Source organism: Oryx dammah, unplaced genomic scaffold (genome assembly GCF_014754425.2).
Source record: "Oryx dammah isolate SB20612 unplaced genomic scaffold, SCBI_Odam_1.1 HiC_scaffold_23, whole genome shotgun sequence".
Taxonomy (NCBI): Eukaryota; Metazoa; Chordata; class Mammalia; order Artiodactyla; family Bovidae; genus Oryx; species Oryx dammah.
Genome location: NW_024070207.1, coordinates 67,178,946 through 67,206,282, shown reverse-complemented (window position 1 = coordinate 67,206,282; position 27,337 = coordinate 67,178,946). Strand labels below are relative to the sequence as shown.

At 37.7% G+C, this 27,337-nt stretch overlaps 1 protein-coding gene across 1 annotated transcript in view; it reads left to right on the top strand.

The window, feature by feature from the left end:
- Nucleotides 1-19,937, top strand: part of ATP7A (ATPase copper transporting alpha) — a 79,386-nt gene extending 59,449 nt beyond the window's left edge. Inside the window, exons 14-22 of the mRNA XM_040265647.1 lie at nucleotides 1,275-1,469; nucleotides 6,062-6,244; nucleotides 7,947-8,163; nucleotides 12,947-13,093; nucleotides 13,912-14,054; nucleotides 15,589-15,792; nucleotides 16,311-16,428; nucleotides 18,463-18,565; nucleotides 18,944-19,937. Coding sequence (XP_040121581.1) covers nucleotides 1,275-1,469; nucleotides 6,062-6,244; nucleotides 7,947-8,163; nucleotides 12,947-13,093; nucleotides 13,912-14,054; nucleotides 15,589-15,792; nucleotides 16,311-16,428; nucleotides 18,463-18,565; nucleotides 18,944-19,220 — 1,587 coding nt within the window. The 3' untranslated portion in view covers nucleotides 19,221-19,937. The remainder of the gene's footprint in view (nucleotides 1-1,274; nucleotides 1,470-6,061; nucleotides 6,245-7,946; nucleotides 8,164-12,946; nucleotides 13,094-13,911; nucleotides 14,055-15,588; nucleotides 15,793-16,310; nucleotides 16,429-18,462; nucleotides 18,566-18,943) is intronic.
- The last annotated feature ends 7,400 nt before the right edge of the window (nucleotides 19,938-27,337 follow it).

Here is a 27,337-nt window from a genome sequence, read left to right as displayed (position 1 = left end):
AAATACCTTCCAGTTCTCTCTCTCTATAACTCTTAGATGATCACTTAGTTTAAGTATTTGAGGTGGGAGAGGGGCTCAGAATGGGGAACACATGTACACCCGTGGTGGATTCATGTTGATGTATGGCAAAACCAATACAATATTGTAAAGTAAAAAAATAAAATAAAATAAAAAAATAATAAAAATGAAAAAAAAATTAAAAAATAAAAATGTAAAAAAAAGTATTTGAGAACTTAGTAAGAATACAGCACTGTAAAACCATTATTACTAAGAAGATCTTTGTTGTATTTTTTCTTTTAAAAATGCCATCCTATATATACATTGTTTCATAGTGTTTGTCCCTTCAATTAAAGAGCAGGTAGAATCAGAACATCTATTCCATGATGTGATCATTAGTATAATATTAAAAAGTTTCTTGAAATGATTCATATTGGTTAAATTGGAGAAGGCAGTGGCAACCCACTCCAGTATTCTTGCCTGGAGAATCCCATGGACTATAGCCTATCAGGCTCCTCTGTACATGGGGTCGCAAAGGTTGGACATGACTTAGTGACGAAACCACCACTCATTGGTTAAATACTCACTAAACAAGAGGATTGCTGAGAAGTATTTTGGAATGTGTTTCCTTCAGGAATTTTTCTCATGAGTTCAGAGGGTCTTAGGGGATTTCTCATAATACTATCAATCATTTTTACTCATGGAAGCACATATTCAATGTCAGTAAGAGCTTTACTACCAGATGCACTCATTAACATTGCTTTGTCCAAAAGAATTTTACTGAGATATAATTAAGCAACCTTTGCAAACTGAGTGATTTTTTTCATTGTCTTCAAAAAGAAGTGTGAAAGACAGTTTTATGGTCTTAGTATACAGAAGGACAGAATTATTTTTGTTTTGGGTCAAATATGTTGAGAATTAGATCCCATGTTTGCAGCTATTTCTGAAAGTGCCTAATAAAAACACTTATTCTCAATATGGGGAGTGGAGAAGCTTACTTTTCTTGTTTTTTATATTCACTCCATAGTGTGTAACTCTGGAATCAGCAAAATTGAAATCTTGAATTTTAGAACTGTAACTTGTTTACAGTTATGTCAATAATTTCTTATATTCATAAAAGAAAAAAAGTGTTTTCTTACTAGTAATTAAAACATATGTTGATAGCTAAGTAGGATTATGTGTTACTCCAGAATTATGGTTTTATTTAGAGTTAAGCTTTGTTCTTCTTGTTTTATTCAGTTCTAAATCAGTAATCAAAATTCATGTTTCTTCTCAAGGGCTACAACAGAAGTATCTCCAGAACAGAAACAATAATACGCTTTGCTTTCCAAGCCTCTATCACAGTTCTATGCATTGCATGCCCCTGTTCACTGGGACTGGCCACTCCAACTGCTGTGATGGTGGGTACAGGAGTAGGTGCTCAAAATGGCATACTAATCAAAGGTGGTGAGCCACTGGAGATGGCTCATAAGGTAAGACAGTCCCTAGAACTAAGAGTTGTCTCATCCAAACTGGCAATAGCACCCCTACTGAAAAACAGAGTCTTAAATTATTTCTACATTGCCCGTAAGCTGAGCTGCTTCTGGCATTGTCCTGAGGGTGGAGGTAGAAAAGGTGTTATTTTGGTTCTGCTCTGAATTGGCAGAGAGTATAAGATCTCTACTCCATACTTACTCTCTTTAGAGTATACTCTCATGTGGAAAACCTAGAGTCCTGTCCCAACTCATTCTAGACTAGTCTTTAGGGCAGGAAGATATCATAGATATTTGCTGAGGCAGTTTGCCCAGGTCTGTCAGGCCTCACACCTATTTGTGTGTGACTCCATGTTTGTGCTGTTCAACATTTGATAGGGCTTGCCCTTACTTTCATCTTTGCTGCCACCAGCTGACAGTTTGCAACTATGATTTCAGGAATATATAATCCTGTCCCTGATCTCTCTCATGTTAGAATTTCCATTACAATCTCAATCAAAGCCACTTGACTTCAACTAAAACCATGTTCCTTCTAGTATATTCTTATTATGAGGATATAAATTATATACACATGCATCTACAAAACACATAACACAACTTAGAACAACTTTAGAAGTTCATCTAGCCAGTGAATACAAGCTACTAATTTTTATAGTAATTTTAAATTTTGATATAATTTCAAAATTATATAAAATTTGCAAGAATAGTATAAAGAAATCTCACATACCCTTTACTGAAGATATCAAGCTCCTTTCCTAAGAACAAGGACAGTCTCTTACATAAACATAGTACAAAGATCAAAATCAAGAAGTTGATACTGATAAAATACTGTTGTCTAATCTCTTGTCCATATTCCAGTTTCCTCAGTTGACTCCATAATCCTTTATAGTTATTTTTTTTTTGTCTGGAATCATGCTTTGTATTTAGTTGTCATATCTCTTTTCAAGTAACCAGAAAATTTGGCCTTGGAGTACAGAATGAAGCAGGGCAAAGTCTAATAGAGTTTTGCCAAGAGAATGCACTGGTCATAGCAAACACCCGCTTGGAACAACACAAGAGAAGACTCTACACATGGGCATCACCAGAGACTCAATACTGAAATCAGATTGATTACATTCTTTGCAGCTAAGATAGAGAAGCTTCATACAGTCAGCAAAAACAAGACTGGGAGGTGACTGTGGCTCAGATCATGAACTCCTTATTGCCAAATTCAGACTTAAATTGAAGAGAGTAGGGAAACCACTAGACCATTCAGGTATGACCTAAATAAAATCCCTTACGATTTTACAGCAGAAGTGACAAATAGATTCAAGGGATTAGATCTGATAGAGTACCTGAAGAGCTATGGACAGAGGTTCATGACATTGCATAGGAGGCAGTGATCAAGACCATCCCCAAGAAAAAGGCAAAATGGTTGTCTGAGGAGACCTTACAAATAGCTGTGAAAAGAAGATAAGCGAAAGGCAAAGGAAAAAAGGAAAGATATACCCGTTTGAATGCAGAGTTCCAGAGAATAGCAAGGAGAGATAAGAAAGCCTTCCTTAGCGATCAGTGCAAAGAAATAGAGGAAAACAATAGAATGGGAAAGACTAAAGATCTCTTCAAGAAAATTAGAGATACCAAGGGAACATTTCATGCAAAGATGGGCACAATAAAGGACAGAAATAGTATGGACCTAACAGAAGCAGAAGATATTAAGAAGAGATGGCAAGAATACACAGAAGAACTATACAAAAAAGATCTTCATGACCCAGATATTCACGATGCTATGATCACTCACCTAGAGCCAGACATCTTGGAATATGAAGTCAAGTGGGCCTTAGGAAGCATCATTACAAACAAAGCTAGTGGAGGTGATGAAATTCCAGTTGCTGCTGCTGCTAAGTCACTTCAGTCGTGTCCGACTCTGTGCGACCCCATAGACGGCAGCCCACCAGCTCCGCCATCCCTGGAATTCTCCAGGCAAGAATACTGGAGTGGGTTGCCATTTCCTTCTCCAATGCATGGAAGTGAAAAGTGAAAGTGAAGTTGCTCAGTCCTGTCCGACTCTTAGTGACCCCATGGACTGCAGCCTTCCAGGCTCCTCCATCCATGGGATTTTCCAGGCAAGAGTACTGGAGTGGGGTGCCATTGCCTTCTCCAGGAATTCCAGTTGAGCTATTTCAAATACTAAAAGATGATGCTGTGAAAGTGCTGCACTCAATATGCCAGCAAATTTGGAAAACTCAGCAGTGGCCACAGGACTGAAAAAGGTCGGTTTTCATTCTAATCCCAAAGAAAGGCAATGCCATAGAGTGCTCAAACTGCTGCACAATTGCACTCATCTCACATGCTAGCAAAGTAATGTTCAAAATTCTCCAAGTCAGGCTTCAACAGTATGTTAACCATGAACTTCCAGATGTTCAAGCTGGATTTAGAAAAGGCAGAGGAACCATAGATCAAATTGCCAACATCCATTGCATCATCAAAAAAGCAAGAGAGTTGCCAAAAAACAAACAAACAAACTACTTTTGCTCTATTGGCTGTGCCAAAGCCTTTGACTGTGTGGGTCACAACAAACTGTGGAAAATTCTTAAAGAGATTGGAGTACCAGAACACCTGACCTACCTCCTGAGAAATCTGTATACAAGTCAAGAAGCAACAGTTAGGACTGGACGTGGCACAGCAGACTGGTTCCAAATAGGAAAAGTACTACATCAAGGCTGTATATTGTCACCCTGCTTATTTAACTTGTATGCAGAGTACATCATGAGAAATGCTGGTCTGGATGAAACACAAGCTGGAATCAAGATTGCCGGGAGAAATATCAATAACTTCAGATATGCAGATGACACCACACTTTATGGCAGAAAGCGAAGAAGAACTAAAGAGCCTCTTGATGAAAGTGAAAGAGGAAAGTGAGAAAGTTGGCTTAAAACTCAACATCAGAAAACTAAAATCATGGCATCTGGTCCCATCACTTCATGGCAAATAGATGGGGAAACAGTGACAGACTTTATTTTGGGGGGCTCCAAAATCATTGCAGATGGTGACTGCAGCCATGAAATTAAAAGACACTTGCTCCTTGGAGGAAGAGCTATGACCAACCTAGACAGCATATTAAAATGCAGATACATTACTTTGCCAGCATAGGTCTGTCTAGTCAAAGCTATGGTTTTTCCAATAGTCATGTATGGATGTGAGAGTTGGACTGTGAAGAAGGCTGAGCACTGAAGAATTGATACTTTTGAACTGTGGTGTTGGAGAAGACTCTTGAGAGTCCCTTGGACTGCAAGGAGATCCAACCAGTCCATTCTGAAGGAGATCAGCCCTGGGATTTCTTTGGAAGGAATGATGCTAAAGCTGAAACTCCAGTACTTTAGGCACCTCATGAGAAGAGTTGACTCACTGGAAAAGACTCTGATGCTGGGAGGAATTGGGGGCAGGAGGAGAAGGGGACAACCGAGGATGAGATGGCTGGATGGCATCACGGACTTGATGGACGTGAGTCTGAGTGAACTCCGGGAGATGGTGATGAACAGGGAGGCCTGGCATGCTGTGATTCATGGAGTCACAAAGAGTCAGACACGACTGAGCGACTAAACTGAACTGAACTGAGCACCGAAGAATTGATGCTTTTGAACTGTGGTATTGGAGAAGACTCTTGAGAGTCCCTTGGACTGCAAGGAGATCCAACATGTCCATCCTAAAGGAAATCAGTCCTGAATGTTCTTTGGAAGGACTGATGCTCAAGCTGAAACTCCAATACTTTGGCCACCTGTTGTGAAGAGCTGACTCATTTGAAAAAACCCTGATGCTGGGAAAGAGTGAAGGTGGGAGGAGAAGGGGACGAGAGAGGATGAGATGGTTGAATGGCATCACCAACTCAATGGACATGAGTTTGAGTAAGCTACAGGAGTAATGATGGACAGGAAGGCCTGGCATGCTACAGTCCATGGAATCACAAATATTCGGACACGACTGAGCAACTGAACTGAACTGAACTGATCTCTTCTCATCTTGGTTCCTCAAGCTATTCATTTCTCAAGGTTCATTGTCTGAGTTTACTGTGAGGCAACTATGTTCTCTAATTCCAGATTATTCCTCCTTCCTGCCTGATCTGAGGTTCCCTCGTTGATTTCCTGAGCTGTATTCTCTGGCCAAGCTTCTCATCTAGTCTCAATAAAGTCAAAGCAACCCAGGTTTTAGCTGGTGCACACTTCAAATTAATTACTCAATTGTAATTATTTACCTACTTCCCAGATTTTTTTCCCCTACAGATCTAAAATTCATTAGTATTGAAAGTCTTTTTCTTTCCCCAGAGGCACTAGAGGCCTAAGTTACCGATTAACAGTCAACTCTTAACAGGTAGTTCTAGCTATTTAACGCATGTTCACAGCACGTTGAACATTTGCAAGGGAGGGTTATTACGTGTAACTAACGATATTTCTTCCCTTATTCTCCCTTTTTAGTCTCCCAAAGACCATTTAAGTCCAATTAAATCAAAGTCAGCTCATTAAGAAACAAAATAGTAATGTGTTTGTCACAGTAAACCTTTTTTCTCATTTCTGGAATGAAGTCATACAGTGCACTCTGCTTTGATTTTCTTACAGGTAAAGGTGGTGGTATTTGATAAAACTGGAACCATTACCCATGGAACCCCAGTAGTGAATCAAGTAAAGGTTCTAGTGGAAAGTAACAGAATGTCACGCAATAAGATCCTGGCTATTGTGGGAACTGCTGAAAGTAACAGTGAACACCCTCTGGGAGCAGCCATAACCAAATACTGCAAGCAGGTACAATTTTTCCCTTGTTTGTTCATGATTTACATATATAATTTGTATGAAACTAGAGAAACTTGTGTTTTCTAATTTTATTTTGTATGTCTTAATTTCTTCATACAGAAAAGTATAAAGATGAAAATGAAAATTAACTGTAACCCTACAGCACAGATAACCTCAGTCAACTAAGAAATAAAAAAGAAATAATACATATTTATGGGAGGAAATTTTAGATAGTTCAGCATTACGTAATGAAAAAAGAAAGCCTCATTCCCTGCCCCTTTCCATAATTCCTCTCTCCAAAGTTTAACAAGTATTAACCTGTTAACAGGCTTTTTGAACAACAGCTTTATTGAGATAAAATTCACATACTCTAAAGTTCACGCTTGGAATGTGTACAGGTCAATAATTTTCAGTATATTTACAAAAGTGTGCATCTGTTAACCATTTTTAGTGTATATACCAACATTTGTTATTTTTAAACTTTACATAGAAGGGTGATAATACAATGACCAGTCTTTGGTGTTTTTTAAAAATTTGTATTAAGTGATTTTTTCCTTATCAAGACATACAGATTTGCTTCATTGTTTTTAATGCCTATATTATATTCCACTGTATGATTGGCTTTTTGGCTCTTAAAACCTGTAGTTAACATCCTTGTCAGCTTTTGCAAGTTTATCTCTAATGTTTAATGCCTATCAATGCAATTGCTGGATCAAAGAATAGGTATAGTTAAATTTTGATGAATGTTACCAATACTTAAATGGCAAATGTTATCAACACCCACACAAAAAGGTATACCAGTTTATACTTTTACCAGAAGTTGAGTGACATTTCCCCACATTCTCACTAACACTTAATTTTTCCAATTCAGTAAGTAAAAAATATTTATTCATTGACTGTTTACTTTGCATTGTCTTAATTGTGTATAAGGTTGAGCATCTTTCCATATGCGTATTGGTTATTTGCATTTCTTTCTATACCCTGTTTGCTTGTTTGTGTTGCCTATTTTTTTCATAAGATTGTTTACCTTTTCTTATTGATTTGTATAAGTTCTTTGTAAATTATCTCACATAATTTTTCTGTTAAAATGTGGCAGTTTCACCATTGATGTTGCCATTTTTTATTTGTTCTTTCCTTTTTACCTATTAACTATTACTGATCTGGCTTCTATACACCCAAATCAAACAATGGAGAGGACAAAGATATAAAAAGCCAGGAAACAGTGATGGTCACCAGAATTCTTTGGCTTACTAAGGACACAGAATCATACTAGAGAGGCCCTCTGGTAACTAAAGGCTCTGTTCTTTGTTACCCTTTGCCCTGTACTAAATAGAAAATCTAACTTGACAATAGAATTAAATATTTAACTTGTAATTTTCTACTGGAAAGGACAGAGAATATTGATAAACCTTCCACATTTTCTTCCCCTAAATTTGGTATAAATCTTACGGAGTGGGATTTTTTTAAAGGATTATGAGGTTCTCCTGTAACTTTGAACATTATACTCAAAATGCTCTGTTCCTTTGTCCTTATCAAAACCCACTGTCAAATAGGCAATGATAAGTGACAATTTTATTCTAAACACTTAGAATTAACCAGGCCTGTAGATTGTATCTAAACGTTTAGAATTAACCAGCAGTAATCTTTGATCTTGCTAATGATGAACTTGGATTGTTAGAACAGCAGAAGAAATCCTTCTGTTTCTATTTGTTAGGAACTGGACACTGAAACCTTGGGTACCTGCATAGATTTCCAGGTTGTGCCAGGCTGTGGCATTAACTGTAAAGTCACCAATATTGAAGGCTTGCTACACAAGAATAACTGGAAGATAGAGGAAAATAATATTAAAAATGCATCTCTGGTTCAAATAGATGAGAGTAATGAACAGTCATCAACTTCGTCTTCCATGATTATTGATGCTCAGTTCTCAAGTAAGCTAATTTTTTTTGTAGTACCACTTATGGGACAGTTATTAACAGGTATCTAACCTTATAAATTGAACTGTTACATAAGAAAGATTGGCATCATGGTTTCATTCTTGTAAATCAGTTTCACCACAGGCCTTCTAATTATTTCACTGAATTGCTTAAGAATGTTTTTCAGCTTCACTCCTTGATTACAATGGAGGGTGATAAACCCTAGCTCTAGCTGATCTTCCATCTTAGTTCAGCTGTCTTTATTTCTCATCACAGCTGCTCCAGACCTTTTCTATCTTTCACAAGCTCTTATGGCCTTCTCCCTAGTTCTCTAAGCAAATTGTCTGGCTTATTTTTCACACAGAAATTTAAGATTCTCAGACATGTGTTCTTTCTGTTTCTTTTCTCTTTTTTTGCCCAGAATGTTTCCATTTTCAGAGAAAAAAGTATGCCTTTTCTTACCTAATGAATCCCTTCATCTTTGGTCCAGATCTTACCCTCTCGATTCCTCAAGGACCTCACACTCTGTTATAGTATATCCCCTTGCTGCTTTTATTTTCCAACTCTTTGTCATAGCTCCTTCTCCTAAACATAGAAACATTTCTCCCATCAAAATCACTGTATTCCCATCTAGATTTTTGTCCCATCTGTCTGTCTTTTCATTAATATCCAAGCTTCTAGAAGGACTAGTCTAAGCTGGCTGAATTCACTGCACAGTCTGGCTTCGGCCCCATCCATACTAGTGAAACTATTTTAAGTTCACCAATGACCTTGTTTCATCCCCTCTCCAGTGGTTAGTTTTCAGTCTTCATTGCCACATGACTTTGCTAAGGCATTTGACAATGTTGACCATTTCTTCTTTCCTAAATTTTTTTTCTCCCTTGATTCCATGACCCTGCTTTCTCTAGAGTCTCCTCTCACCAATTTGGCTGTTCTTTTTAATCTTCACCTGATTGCTCTTTTCTCCTCCTCTCAAATGTTGGGTGTCCTCAGAGTTTTGGTCTTTTGTCTTTTGCTGATTTTAAATATTCTCTCTATATAATCTCATTCATGCTTATTGCTTATTCTACCACCTGTAGGGTTTCCACCGCCACTCTAAAATCCGTATCTGCAGCAACGCCACTTTACCGAGTTTCTTGTTGGTCTATCCATCTGACCAAAACCAAGATATACATACCTAAGTGTACTTGCACCTCCCCACCCATTTGTACTTGAGTAATTTTGCTAACATTCAAACCTGATTATATCACTTTCTGACTAATACCTTTTATTGCAGTGGTTTATAACCTATTTTTGAGTCATGAACGTTTGGAGGAATGAGATAAAAGCTATTCCCACTACTCAGAAAATTTCTGTTTTGCACATTTGTATATATCCCTAAGCCCCTCCGTGGAAATCTGTTAAGGATCCTGGCTTTATAGGCTCTCCATCTCTGACAGGACGAAGTCCAGTCTCTCTGTGTTTTGTTCAAGATCTATTCCCCATGATATGTCTCCTGCCTCCCTGCACCACCCATCTACCCATCTTGTGTTTTTCCACTGTCACCCATGTACCCTGTGTTTCGTTCTTATGGAACTACTTAAAGTTTCTCTGTACATTGTGTCATTTCATGCCTGTTAGATCACTTTATTTACTATTTTCTCATCTTTGAAGACTCAGCTCACATCTCTCTTTAGTGAAGCCTCCACTGACTGACATACATAGGCAGAGATATTTGCTCTTCCTTTTTAGTCATAACTATAACATGCAGTCTGGCACACTGCATGATAATTCTTTCTTTATCTGCCTGATTCTACTAAGTTGTGATTTCTTTATTATTTGTCTATGAATTCATAGTATCAAGCACACTGACACATAGTGATTTCGTTCATCTGACAGGTTTTATAAGCACTGTTCAAGATACTAAAGAATCAGCAGTGAGCAGAATAGACAAAGACCCTATCTCATGGAGTTTACATTCCTGGTGAAAGAACGCTAGACAGTGTGCAAATAAGCAAGTAGAGTCTGTCTGATGGATAGTGCTATGAAGAAAATGAAGAAGAGCAAGTGGTATTGGAGGGAATGCTATTTTATATAGGCTGATCAGGGTAGGCCTCATTGAGAAAGTGCTGTTTGAGCAAAAACCTAAGGCGAGGGAGGAAGAAAGTTATGTGAATATCTGTGACAAAAGCATTCCAGTTAGGAGGAATATTGAGTACAGAAGCCTTAAGTCAGTAGTGTGCTTGACTAGTATGAGGAACCCTGTGGCTGGAACAGAGTAAATGATTGGGAACTTTGTAAGGAGTTTGGTTTTTACTGTGAGGTGAAAAGCCATTGGAGAGTTTTGAGCATAGGAGTGACAGAATCTGACTTAATATTTTAAAAGTATTACTTGGGCTTCTTTGGTAAAAATACACTGTTTCTGTGGGTAGGAACAAAGACAGAAGCAAGGGGATAAGTTAGTGGGCTGTTGCCATAATCTAGGTAAAAGATGATGGCTTGGACCAATGTAATAACAGTAGAGCTTGTAAGAAGTGGTCAAATTCTGGATGTATCTTCTATTTTTTTTTGAACATGCCATGTGGCTTGTGGGATCTTAGTTCCTCCACCAGGAATCAAACCTGTGCCCCTTTGCAATGGAAGTCCTAACCACTGAACTGCCAGGGACTTCCCCAGGATGTATCTTGAAGGGAGAGATGACTGATATATCTCACATATTGGAAATGGGGTATGACAGAAACAAGAGTCAAGAATTAGGCCAAAGTTTGCAGCCTAACCAATTTAGAAGGATGGGGTTACCATTCAAACAAGATGGAGATCACAGGAGAAATAATGTTGAGGAAAAGTGATTAGGAGTTCAGTTTTTGACATGTTAAGTTTGACTGCCTGTTAGGTGTTCAAGTGGAGATGTTGTGTAAATGTTCTATCAAGGAGGCAGGTGGCTATACAGGTCTGTAGACTTGGGAGTCATCCATTTATAGATCTGTGCTATCCAGTGTGGCAGCCACTAGTTTCATGTGACTATTTAAATTAATTAAAATTTAGTTTAAAACTCAGCCCTTCAGCCATACTAGTCACATTTCAGTGCTCAATAGCCTCATGTTGTTAGTGTCTACTGTATTAAACAGCAGATGTAGAATATTTCTGTCATCACAGAAAGTTCTGTTGGACAGTGCTGATATAGGTGGTCTTTAAAGTGATGAGACTGCATAAAATCTTCAAAGAGTTGGGAATTCCCTGGTGGTCCAGTGGTTAGGGGGCTTCCACAGTGGCTCAGCAGTAAAGAATCCACCTGCAATGTGGGAGATGTGGGTTCGATCCCTGGGTCAGGAAGATCTCTTAGAGGAGGGCATGGCAACCCACTCCAGTATTGCCTGGAGAATCCCATGGATGGAGGAGCCTGGTGGACTATAGTTCATGGGGTCTTAAAGAGTCAGACATGACTGAAGCAACTGAGTATTCACACATGCCAGTGATTAGGACCAGGCACTTTGACTGCCATGGGCCTGGGTTCAATCCCTGGTCAGAGAACTAAGATTCTGTAAGCCATGAGGTGAGCCCCCCCAAAAAATCAGGAAATGAGAGTAGATTGGTGGGGAAGAGGTTTAAGGATTAAGCCCTGCAACACTACAAATTAAGAGGTCAGGGAGATGAAGAATGATCAGTAAAGAAAACAGAAGTGGTAGGAGGTAACTCATAAGAATGTGGTGCTCTAGAAGCCAAATGAAGAAAGTATTTCAAGGAGAGAATGGTCGACTGTGTTAAATGCTAATAGGGCAAGTAAGATGAGGACTAAGAATTACCCTTTACATTTATTAAAGATCACTGGTGTACCATATAAACAATTCCTTGGCATAAGAGAGACAAAAGTTCTATTGGAACAGGTTCACAGGAGAATGGGAAGCTGATACAGACAATGCTTCGTAGGAGTTTTGCTATGAACAGAAGCAAAGAAATGGGGCAGTAGCTAGAGAGATAAATGAGATCTGTTTTGGTTTCTTTTTTAAAAATAGGACTGTGTGCAGCAGAAGTAGAAAATATGATGATGCAGAAGAGAGAGGAGAGAATTGTTGGAGAGATGTTCTGAAATAGGCAAAGGAGAGGGATCTGTTTATGCAAGTGGAGAAGTTGGCCTTAAATAGGAGTTGGGGCTGTTTATAGTAACAGAAAAGAAACTAGATCAGTATGTACAGAGGCTTAGGTAGTTGGGTATATATGGCAATGAGAGCTTCTGAAAGTTCTTTTCTGATTGCTTTTATTTTCTTTCTGAAGTAGGAAGCACATCATCATCTGGTATGAGAATGGGAGAAGAAAAGGTATAAAATAGCCATCTAGAAGGAATGGAGAATGAATGGACTAGGGAAATATAGTAGAATTACCAGAAAGCACTAAGGACCCACTTAAACTTAGTGAGATATCATTGTAGTTCTGTGTTCTTATCTAACCATTATGGTTGTACTGATGTACACTAAATATTTTAAACTTTATTCAGTTGCCATGGAAGATCATAAGGAAATGTTGAATGGAAAGCATCACCAAGAAAGTAATGCTTGAACTAGCTTTTAAGGAATATGATGCAATTTGGTATTTGGAGAGGAGAGGTGAGGACCTCCAGGTGGAGGTAGCAACATGTGCAAAGGCCCAGAGGCATAGAAGAGCAGAGTGTGTTCCTTGAACATTTGAAAATCACCGTTATAGGCTATGTTCTACCAAAAAAACCAATGTAGTAACTGCAAGCGTAGAGAGGAAGAGTGTCCCTAAAGGGTTGTTATAAATATTAAACAAGTTCACTAAATGTTTCTTCTGTACTTTCTTTCAGATACTCTTAATGCTCAGCAGTACAAAGTTCTCATTGGCAACCGGGAGTGGATGATTAGAAATGGTCTTGCCATTAATAGCAATGTAAATGATTCCATGACTGAACATGAGAGAAGAGGTCGGACTGCTGTACTGGTAGCAGTTGATGGTAAGGTTTTCCTTAAGTACGCTGTGACTCAGTGTTGTGATCTCAATTGTTTTCTGTGTATTTTTGAGAGACATCTGAACTATGAGGGTTATTCAAAAGCAGCCTGAATGCAAAATAAAAAATGTCAGCAATACATAATTGTTACTGATTAATTTAAAATTCTCTTGCATTTGCCTGGCTTTTATTAAATTATTTCTTAGGGTAAGTTTATAGCTGTGAGATTAATTAGTTAACATTTATAATCTTTGCTAAGTATGAAGGCAGTATCTTACTATGGCATTTTTAGGTCCAGGAAAAAAGCAGAAAATATCATTTACTTTCATTTTTGAAATAAAATAGCTACTTGCAGTGATTTTTTTTTCCCCCAGTATAAAATGCCAGTTTTGTTTTCATCCACCCCTTCACCTTTGAAAGGAAGAAAGTATTGGGTTTCAGTTTCATTTGCCTTTAAATTAGCTGAAGTGTTTGGAGCTCTTGGCAATACTTCTCTAAAGGAAGAATGTAAGTCTTTTAGTATATCCAGTAAAGTTTATTTTCATTTTCCTATTATTACCTTCATTAGTAACCCCTACCTCACTCTGAGATTTTCACAGCCAAGAATAGAGGCTTACTGTGGGGTTACTGTGGGGTTTGTGGTATTTTCACAACCAAGAATAGAGACTTACTGTGGAGTTGTGTGGTCTTGGGAGTATTTGGAGTTAAGCTAAGCCCTGAACAACTTTGTTTAACAAAAATCATTTATTTCTGAAATTTTAAGTCAGAATATTATTCTGCTTTCACCATATTCCAAATTCTATTTTCTGCTGCTCCTATATTAGATGAGCTGTGCGGTTTGATAGCTATTGCTGATACAGTGAAGCCTGAAGCAGAACTGGCTGTCCATATTCTGAAATCTATGGGCTTAGAAGTGGTTCTGATGACTGGAGACAACAGTAAAACAGCTAGATCTATTGCTTCTCAGGTAATGGGTTTACTTAGTAGTTGGGGTGGGAGTATGTGTTAACTTCTAACTCTTCACGTACATTTTCTTTCTTGCCTTCAGGTGCTAAAGAATTGGTACTACCTATTATATTCATTATCCCTGAGTAGCCATACCTGGTTCCTTAAAAAAGAATTGACATAGTGTCTGCACAGGAAGGACTTTGTGCTTTTTTCTGGAACTGTTATAAGTAAAAAGCTATTTGCTTAATTCATGAGATGCTTAGTGACATTGTACACAGTTTCTGTTGATGCTTCCTTTGAAATGATGCTTCCTTTGAAATGTTGCTCGTAGTCTCTACCAGTGCTGCCAGCCTAAGCTAGGCTCTCATCCTCTCATGCCTAAAGTACAGCAGTAGCTCCACGCATGGCCCTCTCTAGTCCATCCTGGATACCACTGATAGAACGAACCATCTCTTCCGTAGCATTTTCCTGCTGCTGATCCTCCACTTTTGCTTTCCCTTTAAAACTTTTCTCATGTTAGTCTTTTCTACTTTGGAATGCCTTCTCCCGTCTTCTATTGACTAACAGAAGTAATATATAAATACTGTCTTGTATAAAAAGATACAGAAGGATATAAAGTAAAAAGTTTGTTACCCTTTTCCCAAGCTCCCTGTCCAGCCCTCTCCCCTTATACTTTCTCATATACTTATTGTTCATGTACAGATGTATAGTTCTGGTATTTTCAATATAAATTGGATCATTTTTGTACAAATTGTTTAGCAGTTTACTTTCTTTCAGATAATAATATGTATGCCTTGTCCATGTCCATGGAGCTTTGTCCATGTCTGAACATATAAAATTACTTCATTCTTTCTACATCATTGCATTGAATTCCATGGTGTGAATGTATCATAATTGGCTTAACCATTCCTCTAATAAAAAATAATAATTTATGTGCTTTTGAAAATTTTGTTGTTACAACTAAGGCAGTAATATACATCCTTGGGCATACATCTTTTTATACATGTATAAGAATGTCCAAAATATAGCTAGGAGTGGAATTCCTTAACCAAATGACATGCCCACTTTGATAGATGCTGGTACATGCCCTCCAAAATGACAGTACACATTTACACCCACCAACAGTATCTAAGAGAGCTCATTTCCCTGTAGTCTTACTATCCCTAGATATTACTAATATTTTAAAATTTGGACATCTGGTAGGTGGAAAATGAAGGCTCCTCATCATATAAAATGATGAACCATCATTGTTATGTATATAAAATCACTATGTAAAATAATAAATATTTTATATAAAATATAACAGTTAGATTTTAGGCTTTGTTGTTTTTGTTATTTAGTTGCTCAGTCATGTCTGACTCTTTTTGACCCCATGGACTGTAGCCCACCAGGCTTCTCTGTCCATGAAATTTCCCAAGCAAGACCAGGGGTCGAACCTGCATCTCCTGCATTGGCAGACAGATTCTTTACCACTGAACCACCAGAGAAGCCCTATATTTCACATACTCAGTAATATTTCTTGAAATGAGTGGAGTTTGTTTTTCCTCATGTAGGTTGGCATTACTAAAGTGTTTGCTGAAGTTCTACCTTCCCACAAGGTTGCTAAGGTGAAGCAACTTCAAGAGGAGGGGAAACGGGTAGCAATGGTAGGAGACGGAATCAATGACTCCCCAGCTCTGGCCATGGCTAATGTTGGAATTGCTATTGGCACAGGCACAGACGTAGCCATTGAAGCAGCTGATGTGGTTTTGATAAGGGTAAGTCTGGTGGCCTGACCTTTGAGGAGTGTGAGACTGCTCTGCATGGTCAGAGATAATGTTGTATATTGAACATATGACTCTGTCCTTCTAATTTCCATCCTCCTGACCTTTGAGAAAGGGAGAATTCAGGATGGGAGTATGAGAAGTCTTAGTAATTACTTTCAGACTTTCTCAATTCAGGGGAGCAAATGAGAATGACAAGCTTCTAAATGAAGAATTAAATTTAGGAATATACATAGAACACAATTATCTTCAGCAAGTACTTACTGAAGTTATTTTAGTGGGGTTTAGTCCCTGTACCAGCATACAACCCTAAAAGTGTTTTCAGAACCCTGAGAAAAAAATTCTGAAAAACCTCTTCCAAGACTGACTCAAATTTTTAGCAGTATCTGAGATTTGAGTTAATTCACATATTTCCCTAAGATGCATATCATCTTTGTCATACATGGCATCAAATACAAGTTACTAGTTAAGTTAGAATCTGTTGTTAATATCATAAATATTTCTGTTCTCAGAATGATCTTCTGGATGTAGTGGCAAGTATTGATTTATCAAGGAAGACAGTCAAGAGGATTCGGATAAATTTTGTCTTTGCTCTAATTTATAATCTGATTGGAATTCCTATAGCTGCTGGTATGTGATGGTTAACTTGTATTGTTTTTTTCCTGAAGTCGTTAGATGCCTACCATATTGGAAGTTTTAGTCTTCTTCTTACTAGTTTTGAGCCCAGTTTTGTATGTAGCCTGCTGGTATGGTGAGAGATAATATTAAAGTGAAAGTGAAAGTCACTCAGTCATGTCCGACTCTTTGTGACCCCATAGACTATACAGTCCATGGAATTCTCCAGGCCAGAATACTGCAGTGGGTAGCCTTTCCTTTCTCCAGGGGATCTTCCCAACCCAGGGATCAAACCCAGTTCTCCTGCATTGCAGGTGGATTCTTTACCAGCTGAGCCACAAGGGAAGCCCAAGAATACTGGAGTGGGTAGCCTATCCCTTCTCCAGTGGATCTTCCCAACCAAGGAATTGAACCAGAGTCTCCTGCATTGCAGGCAGATTCTTTACCAACTGAGCTATCAGGGAAAATCAGTAATTTAAATTTTCAGCATTTTCATTATGCCTTAAAATGTATAATCATTCAGACAGGTTTATTTTATTTTACCGTTTTTCCCCTCCAACTTTGTATTTTGAAATTTTCAAACCTACAAAAGTAAGGGAAAAAATGATATAATAAAATCTGTATACCCTTCACCTAAATTCAGTTAATATATCTTGCCACATTGCTTCATCTCTTTCTCCATATGTACTTATTTACTTGGTCATTTATTATTTTTGCTGAAGAGAATAAATTTACCTTTAATCTCAGTACCCAAATATAACTACTGTTGGTATTTTAGTTTGTACATGTCTTTCTGATCTTTTTTACTCTGTATCAGTTTTTATCTTGTTTCATTGTTGTAATCATAACATACAGAGAATGTTCTTAATGTTTTAAAATACCAACACTTTTTTTAGGTTGGGGAGCCAGGTGTGTGTGTGTGTGTGTGTGTGTGTGAGAGAGAGAGAGAGAGAGAGAGAGAGATTGAACAAAGAATATGACCCCCCAAAAAGCAGGTTACAATTATTTAATAAGCATCTGATCATCCCTGTTACCTAGGGGCTTGGTAAGTGGTAACAATAACATGAGAAAAATAGTTATCAGACTTCCCTGGTGGTCCAGTGATTAAGAATCCTACTGCCAATTCAGGGGACACGGGTTCAATCTTCCCTGGTCTGGGAAGATCCCAAATGCCATGGAGCAACTAAGCCTGTGAGCCACAACTGCTGGAGCCCATGCTTCTCGATTACTGAAGCCATCACAGTGAGAAGCCTGCGCACTGCAGTGAAGAGTAGGCCCTGGTTGTTGCAACTAGAGAAAGCCCATGTACAACAATGAAGACCCAGCACAGCCAAAAATAAATAAAAACTAAATAATTTTTTTAAAAAAGAAAGAAAAATAATTATCACTTTCTTTTTGTTCTCTCTGGTTAGAGAGCCAAAGATGAACATGAAGAACATGAGAACAATTACAAAGCTGGTTATCAACAGGGAAACACAGAGAGGACAAAGTAAAAGAACAATCAAAGTCCAGGGAGATTAATTCATAGAGCAAGTTATTTTTGAAAAATTATACAAGTAATATATAGTCACTGTAGAAAAAGTATAAAAATACAGATTAGCACATAAAAAACTACAAGTGCAGTAAGTCTATCTCATCTCTATCATTTGAACAAGTTTTAAAATGTCTGTCAAAACCAAGTGTAGATAAGTTTGTAGAATATGAACTCTAATACATTATTGGGGGGTTTGTGATCTGGTATAGCCACTTTGGAGAACAACTGAGAAGCATCTACCTAAAGTTGAAGATGTGCCCATGTTATAATCCAGCTGTTTCACCTCTGTATGTACCCTAGGGAAGTTCTCAAACATACACAAGGAGACATGTACAAGAATGTTCACAGCAACACTGTGTTAGTGAAAAATTGGCAATGACATAAATCTGTACCAACAGGAGGATAAATTGTTGCTTAAATATTGAGGAAGGAAATGATTTGTATATATGTATTAGGAACACATTGGTAGTGTGTTTAGTACTGTCTGCTCTAATTAATCCAAACTTATTTCCTAGGAGTTTTTATGCCCATTGGTTTGGTTTTGCAGCCCTGGATGGGATCTGCTGCAATGGCTGCTTCATCTGTTTCAGTAGTACTTTCTTCACTCTTCCTTAAACTGTAAGTATAATGGCTTGCTCACACTTCTCTTTTGTATTCCTTTTATCATCCACAGTCAGTCTTGCTAGGTTTTATTCTTGTATTGATTAATGATAAGCCCAAACTGTTTTTAATGATAAATATTAACTTTATGTAATTATCACCTTATGTAGTCTATACAGAGCAACCACAAGCACTGAGGGTGTAAAATCTAGTACACTGGCTCTGAGAAGTAGGATTTCTGATCACGTGACCTCACACAACTCCTTTTGAGCTAATTTCCTAGCAGGGACCACCTTTATACATTTCATACTGTCCAAATCTCTTCATTTTTGAATGTAACAAGTGCCTGGTTCACATTTGATCATTTCAAACTAGTCTACTTTTGCATCTTTCCAGTTACAGGAAACCAACTTATGAGAATTATGAACTACATGCCCGAAACCAACTGGGACAGAAAAGTCCTTCAGAAATAAGTGTTCATGTTGGAATAGAGGATACCTCAAGAAATTCTCCTAAACTGGGTTTGCTGGACCGAATTGTTAATTACAGTAGAGCCTCCATAAATTCACTACTGTCTGATAAACGATCACTAAACAGCGTTGGTACCAGTGAACCTGACAAGCATTCACTCCTGGTCGGAGACTACAGGGAAGATGACGACAGTGCGTTATAACAGGCCACAGAGAATGCTGCTAGATGATGTTGTCCTGCACTGACACAGTATTCATGATCACCTTAGCTTTTTAAAATATTGCAAGGCTTTATGTTGGTCTCATGCTCTCATTTTAGGGAACCTATTTGAATTGCATTTGTCTGATGACAAAAATATCTTTTTCAGGGCATCAGCTCAGAACCTAGCTTTATTGAAAATGAAATTCCAGTATTTTTTGTTTTCACTAGCAACAGATAAGGTAGAGCATTGAGGTTTACAAGTCCTACAGCTGAAGATGCTGAATTGCTGCTGAAGTCATAAATAATTTTTTATTTGACTAAAAGTTCAAGAAAAGATAATTAAACATTGTAAAATTTGAGTGCATAATCTTGAGATTCTTGAGCCCTTCTCCCTGCCTGCCAGATTAGGGAGCAGTGGCTTTCAAAGCACTGTATAAAACGTCTAGTTTTTGAAGGAAAACAGTAGAAATTGTTTAAAAATAGACGTGCCTTATTTATTACACTTTCTTCCCCTCTTATTCTCCCTGCATCTTGGTTTTTGTGGTTGCTTTCTTAGATGCCCCAGTGTGTGAGCTAAGTGTAGATAGCTTCTCATTGACAAAAGTAACTGACGACTTTTCCAGTACCTTCTTTGTTTCTTTATCTTTTAGTTCAAAGACCTTAAGGGCCTATATACTATATAGTTCCCTGCTTCCCATCTTTCCACTGTTAAAAAAAATACATCAGATTCTTCCTTCAGTGACTCCTTCAGTTCAGTTCATTTCAGTTCAGTCGCTTAGTTGGGTCTGACTCTTTGTGACCCCATGAATCGCAGCACGCCAGGCTCCCTGTCCATCTCCTGGAGTTCACTCAAACTCACGTCCATTGAGTCAGTGATGCCATCCAGCCATCTCATCCTCTGTCGTCCCCTTTTCCTCCTGCCTCCAATCCTTCCCAGCATCAGAGTCTTTTCCAATGAGTCAACTCTTCGCATGAGGTGGCCAAGGTATTGGAGTTTCAGCTTTAGCATCATTCCTTCCAAAGAACACCCAGGGCTGATCTCCTTTAGAATGGACTGGTTGGATCTCCTTGCAGTCCAAGGGACTCTCAAGAGTCTTCTCCAACACCACAGTTCAAAAGCATCAATTCTTCAGTGCTCAGCTTTCTTCACAGTCCAACTCTCACATCCGTACATGACCATTGGAAAAACCATAGGCTTGACTAAATGGACCTTTGTTGGCAAAGTAATGTCTCTGCTTTTCAATATGCTATCTAGGTTGGTCATAACTTTTCTTCCAAGGAGTAAGCATCTTTTAATTTCATGGCTGCAGTCACCATCTGCAGGGATTTTGGAGCCCAAAAAGATAAAGTCTGACACTGTTTCCACTATTTCCCCATCTAGTTGCCATGAAGTGATGGGACCGGATGCCATGATCTTCGTTTTCTGAATGTTGAGCTTTAAGCCAACTTTTTCACTTTCCTCTTTTACTTTCATCAAGAGGCTTTTTAGTTCCTCTTCACTTTCTGCCATAAGGGTGGTGTCATCTGCATACCTGAGGTTATTGATATTTCTCCCAGCAATCTTGATTCCAGCTTGTGTTTCTTCCAGTCCAGCGTTTCTCATGATGTACTCTGCATGTAAGTTAAATAAGCAGGGTGACAATATACAGCCTTGACATACTCCTTTTCCTATTTGGAACCAGTCTGTTGTTCCATGTCCAGTTCTAACTGTTGCTTCTTGACCTGCATACGCTCTGTGTAATCTTTCAGTTCACTCCTGCTGAGTTCAGCTATAAGTTCTTAGTATTTCTGCCTCGATTCAGGAACTTAAGATTTTGTGCCACTTCTACAATTGATTTTTTTTCCCCCAAAGATTGACACTACCATCTTTAACATATACTGGTCATAAAGTTACCTTGTTGTTATTCTTGGTGTTGTTCACTCAGTCACATCTAACTCTATGCCACCCCATGGATTGCAGCATGCCAGGTTTCACTGTCCTTCACCATCTCCCAGAGCTTGCTCAAACTCATGTGTATTAAGTCAGTGATGTCATCCAACCATCTCATCCTGTGTTGTCCCGTTCTCTTCCTGCCATGAATCTTTCCCAGCATCAGAATCTTTTCCAGTGAGTCATTTCTTCACATCAGATGGCCAAAGGTTTGGAGCTTCAGCTTCAGCATCCGTCCTTCCAATGAATATTCAGGACTGATTTCCTTTAGGATTGACTGGTTTGATCGCCTTGCAGTCCAAGGGACTCTCAAGAGTCTTCTCCAACACCACAGTTTAAAAGCATCAATTCTTCGGTGCTTAGCCTTCTTTATGTCCAACTCTCACATCCATAAGTGACTACTGGAAAAACCACACCTTTGACTATATGGACCTTTGTTGGCAAAGTAATATCTCTGCTTTTTAATATGCTGTCTAGATTGGTCATAGCTTTTCTTCCAAGGAACAAGTGTCTTTTAATTTCATAGCTATGGTCACAGTCTGTGACTGGAACCCAAGAAAATAAAGTCTGTCACTGTTTCCTTTTATTCCCCATCTATTTGCCCTGAAGTAATGGGACTAAATGCCATGATATTCATTTTTTGAATGTTGAGTTTTATCTTTTAGAAACAGTTTATTTTCCATCAACCAAATTTCCATTTTGGTGGAAGTTTGTGGAAGTTCTACAAGTGTCTGGAAGAACAGCTTACGACCACTGAGTGGTGATTCCTACCCATTCTGTGGCCTGGGTGGTGGGGGCTGCAGACCAGTCTTCAGTGGAAGGCTGGGCACTCCATTGAGTTTTAAGTCAGCTTTTTCACTGTCCACTTTTACTTTCATCTAGAGGCTCTTTAGTTCCTCATCACTTTCTACCATAAGTGTGGTGTCATCTGCATATCTGAGGTTGTTGATACTTCTCGTGCCAGTCTTGATTCCAGGTTGTGCTTCATCCAGCCTGACATTTCGCATGATGTACTCTGCATATAAGTTAAACAAGCAGGGTAACAATATATAGCCTTGATGTACTCCTTTCCCAACTTGGAACCAGTCTATTGTTCCTTGTCTGGTTCTAACTGTTGCTTCTTGACCTGCATACAGGTTTTGCAGGAGGCAGTTAAGGTGGTCTGGTACTCCCATTTCTTTAAGAATTTTCCACAGTTTGTTTTGATCACAAAGTCAAAGGCTTTAGTGTAGTCAATGAGGCAAAAGTAGATGTTTTTCTAGAATTCTCTTGCTTTTTTCTTTGATCCAGTGGATATTGGCAGTTTGATCTCTGGTTCCTCTGCCTGTTCTATATTCAGCTTGAACATCTGGAAGTTCTTGGTCCACATACTGTTGAAGCCTGGTGTGGAGAATTTTGAGCATTACTTTACTAGCATGTGAAATGAGTGCAGTTGTATGGTAGGTTGAACATTCTTTGACATTACCCTTCTTTGGGATTGGAATGAAAACCTGGATTCACTAAATCTGTCCTTTTTGGAGAGAGTACAAGACATTAGCTGATATTTATAGTTTAATAGATTTTAATTGTCTTATTGTTTTAGATAATCTCTCAAAATGACTTTAAAATAATGCCATTACACTAAGCTGCTTTTTCCAAAAACTGTAGTAAATTGTAATACAGAAATGAGAATTTCCCTAGGTTGTGATACCTTTTAGCCAAATCTATATTTGTCTGTAGTTTAAAATATTTGCACTTGCTAGTTTGTGTGATTGGCAGATTTATGGGCTTCTCATTGGCATATAAACTTAGAAATTGCCCTGTGAGTGCCTGGGAGTTAATACATTGGTCAGAGGTCTGGTACTTGTATGACTATTTAAACTAATTTGTTATCTGCAAGGTGGATTTCAGATGCAGAATATGTAAGTGAAAAAAACTCGTAAGTTCCTAATGTCTAGTCCCATTGTCACATGTAAAGCTGCTAACTCAATGCCTAGCACATAAGATTTATACTCAGTAAATATTAGTTATTATATCCCCTTGAGGTCAGCAGTAAATATTAAAATTGTTTTTACAGAGCAGAGTCAAATCATGTGGGAGTAGGGGATGGGTTTCTTCTTCCCCAACTTCCTTTTTCTCTTATTCTTTCATACAGACTCAAAAAGTTTACAACATAATTCTACATTGACTTTTAAGATTTGGAAAAGATCTCGTTTTTATCTCAGCTATCTTAAAAAGAGAACTAAAATGTGATGAAGGTGCTTTTAATCTAGAAAAGCAAACCAATTTTAATGAAGTATGAATGAATTTGTATGTCTAGGCTTTTTTTAGACCAATGCCTATGCCATCTTCCATGCTTTCACTTTGAATTTTAATACTTGTTTCTTATTTCGATCCCAGTGGTCCATCATACCATAACTTGTTTCTTCTAGAAGAAATAGCTAATACAAAAAAATGTATAATAGAGACTTTTGAAAAAAGAGACACCTTTCCCCTCATTTTCATTGCTGTCTCTCTGAAGCACTAGAACATAGCCAGTTACTGCTTTTATTTCATGTGTGTGTTAGAATTGTCCATTTGGCCCCACATGCCAAGAGATGCACACCATAGGACAATGAGAAGAGAGCCTATATAATCTGAGAAAAATCAAGAATATAATTTAGCCTTTTGTACAGGAATAGAAAACATGCCATTTCAAAAGAATCCTACTTTAAATATCTGTCACTATCTTTGAATTCTCTTCCACAAGTCTCTTGAAATTCTGAGCTCCCATTAGCTTCATAGAGCATCTGTAGTCACCAAAGAGAGAGGTGATATACAGAGGGGATCAAACCCCCTGCTTTGAGTTAGTAACTAGCTTTAGGTAATTATTTACTAATAAGAACAAACTTTATAAATGTGAGCATATGCATCTGTGTTTACTCGTATCATACACTTATACACGTTACCATATAGAAGGAAATGGATTTATATTTGAATTTGATATTAGAATATTTGAAGTTCGTTTTTTGTTGTTCCTTCGTCACTCTTCTGTATTCATTCAGCAACCATGCCCTCAGTCTGATGATAACAAGGATGTTGTCATATCCAGTGCTGATTCAGACTCAACTAAGGGGCATCTTTTATCTTAAATACCCAAAGATGCCTTTTATATTTCAAAGGTTAAAACATAACTATTTAGTATCATTGTCTAAAGAAGTATGGTTGTCAGTTGTGACAATAGAAGTGTTATTTTTCCTAGTTTAGTATCAACATTTTAGAGTATTAGATTTGATGCCTTGTGAACAAATAATTTTATACTTTGCTTTAACTTTTTAAAGGTTATTCTATTGGATGTATACCTTGTTAAGAATACTTAAAATTGCATTGTAGACAAAATGTTTCCAAAAATTTAAATGTCCATATCTTTTATATATTCAGCTTAAAAATCAAAAATGTATGTTCTTAGTGAATTTTTTCCATTACTTGTGGATCTTGCTTTAAAATTATTTTCCTTAATATTTATTTTACTCTATTTTATTATTTTCTTTGGGTGAGGCATCTGGTTACTGGTTGTTTTAATAAAATAAAAACATTTCTGGACTCACTCCTTTTAGATTTTTTTGTTTATTTTCTATATTTTAAAAATACTGTTTTACCAAATATAAAATATTTAGATTCATGCCAAATTATTAGCTATTTTTACACTAACTTTCTGTAGTTTTTCTGAAAGTTTATCTGGTATGGGTAACCAGATAAAATACAAAAGCACGAATTCTTGTTCTTCAGTGAAAAGAGCTTCTGTAATGGCATTGATAATAAATGCCTTTTATAGCCAAAACCAGGCGTCTCAATCTTATGCTTTTAGTTAAAGAAATGTTTAATTAACCATTGTTGAACATTGATTAATACCCAAAACATCAGTGGACGATGTTGTGCAATAATCATCTACTGTAGTCAAGATATTCAGTAGTTTGTTTTTCCACAAGCATGCAACTGATCATATTTCTGCCAAGGATGTGCCTTCAACTTTACAATTATAGTATTCTAAAAAAAAGAATTTTTTTGTCAGTGTCTATTTTGTTATATCATCCAACTCCTCTACCAGAAGTTTCAAACTACCTTGTGGTTTTGGTGTCTTTTTTTTTTTTTTTAATCAACAATGGGGCAAGATTGGAGGCAGTACCACACATTCACTAAGAGTGAGAGGAAAGAAATCTGTTTTCCTTCAGACTTCACTCCTCTTGCTGTATCTTTTAGTGATAAGAAACAAAGGAATATAACTGTCCTCCTTTCCTTCATAGCCTGTAATACTTTCTTTATAGATTGTCTACCCTAAATGAGCTAAATGGAGACAAGAGCTTTTGTAGCAACTGGGGAGTCCTATTTGTGTATGAGGACCCCACCCAAAATATATTCCCATACCTAACACTAATTCAAGTTAATGAAGGGTTTTAAACTTATTTGTAAAGAAAAACTAAGTTTTATTTCCCTCTTAAATCCTTGGGATTATTCAGGGTATGAAAATAAGATTAAAAATGAAAGTAGAAAAAAATCACTGAGGTATCTGCTTGGTTGGCCAGCCCTCTTTCCTATTGGAGTCTTGACTGACCTCTGAGAAAGACGTGCAGTCAGGTTTCAAATCCTCCCAGACAAAACCAAAACAAAACAAAGAAGCCAGAAACCTTCTGTTGGGGGAGGCTTTAAAGGCCCTGCTAAAATTCATATAGAGATGAGAGAGATTGGGCTGCTGCTTTCACAAATTTGACTAGAGCCAGTGAGCCCTAGTCAAATTTGTGAATTGCTTAATGCTTCCTTTTCATAGATGTGACCACTAGTTGTGGAAATGAGTGATGAGTAAGGTGTGAAAGGCAAGGTTCTTGAGGACAAGGTTTAAATGAAATTGCTAGTATAAACAGGATTGCATGCAATTTAAATCTGAAAACTTCCATGCAGGCAGTTCTCTGAAAAAGTTTGAAATAGTCTTTGGCATATTGTATCTATTGCCCTCGAATGGCCCCCAGCTTTTCATTGTCAAAGCCCTTCCCCCAACCCCCAAGCCTGTCTGTAAACTGAAGTGCTGCCATTACTTGAGCATTATTTGCTTAACCCTCACCCAATCAAAATTTCAATTTCTTCATTGCAGTTATTAGAATCACATAATAAAAAACTGAGATTAATTCATTCTAAAGTACTAATGACCTTTAGATCTAGCCAGAAGTATTAGCAATTACTTTAAAAGATTATTTTAAATCCAAATAACTTTATTGAAATGAAAAACAACAGGCCATGTAGAAGAGGTCATATTGTAGAACACAGAATCAGTTCTAAGCTCTTCTTCCTTCTTGTAGCTTTTTACCATTCACTTTTGCATCCACTGTTTCTTTTCTTTAATATTTATTTATTTATTTATGGCTGCACTGGGTCTTTGTTGCTGCATGCGGGCTTTCTCCAGTTGTGGCAGTTGGGACCTACTCTCTAGTTACAGTGCACGTGCTTCTCATTGTGGTGGCTTTTGTTGCAGAGCATGGGCTCTAGGGCACATGGGCTCAGTAGTTGCAGCACCAGGCTTAATTGCCCCATGGAATGTGGGATCTTCCAGGATATTATAATATTATAAAATTATATTTTAAATATTTTATATTATAAAATTATAATATTATAAAATATTGAGTAGGTCCTTGTTGATTATCTATTTTATATGTAGTAATGTATATATGTTAATCCCATATTCCTAATTTATCCCTCCCCTGCCCTTTTGTCTTTGGTAGCTGTAAATTTTTTTTCTATGTCTGTGGGTCTATTTCTATTCTGTAAATAAGTTCATTTGTATTTTTTAATTATTTTAATTGGAGGCTAATTACTTTACAATATTGTAGTGGTTTTGCCATACATTGACATGAATCAGCCATGGGTGTACATGTGTCCCCTATCTAGAAACCCCCTCCCACCTCCCTCCCCATCCCATCTCTCAGGGTCATCCCAGTGCACCAGCCCTGAGCACCCTGTCTCATCGAACCTGGACTAGCGATCTATTCCACATATGATAATATACATGTTTCAATGCTATCTCTCAAATCATCCCACCCTTGCCTTCTCCCACAGAGTCCAAAAGTCTGTTCTTTACATCTGTGTCTCTTTTGCTGTCTCGCATATAGGGTCATCGTTACTATCTTTTCTAAATACCATATATATGTATTAATATACTGTATTGTTTTTTTTTCTTTCTG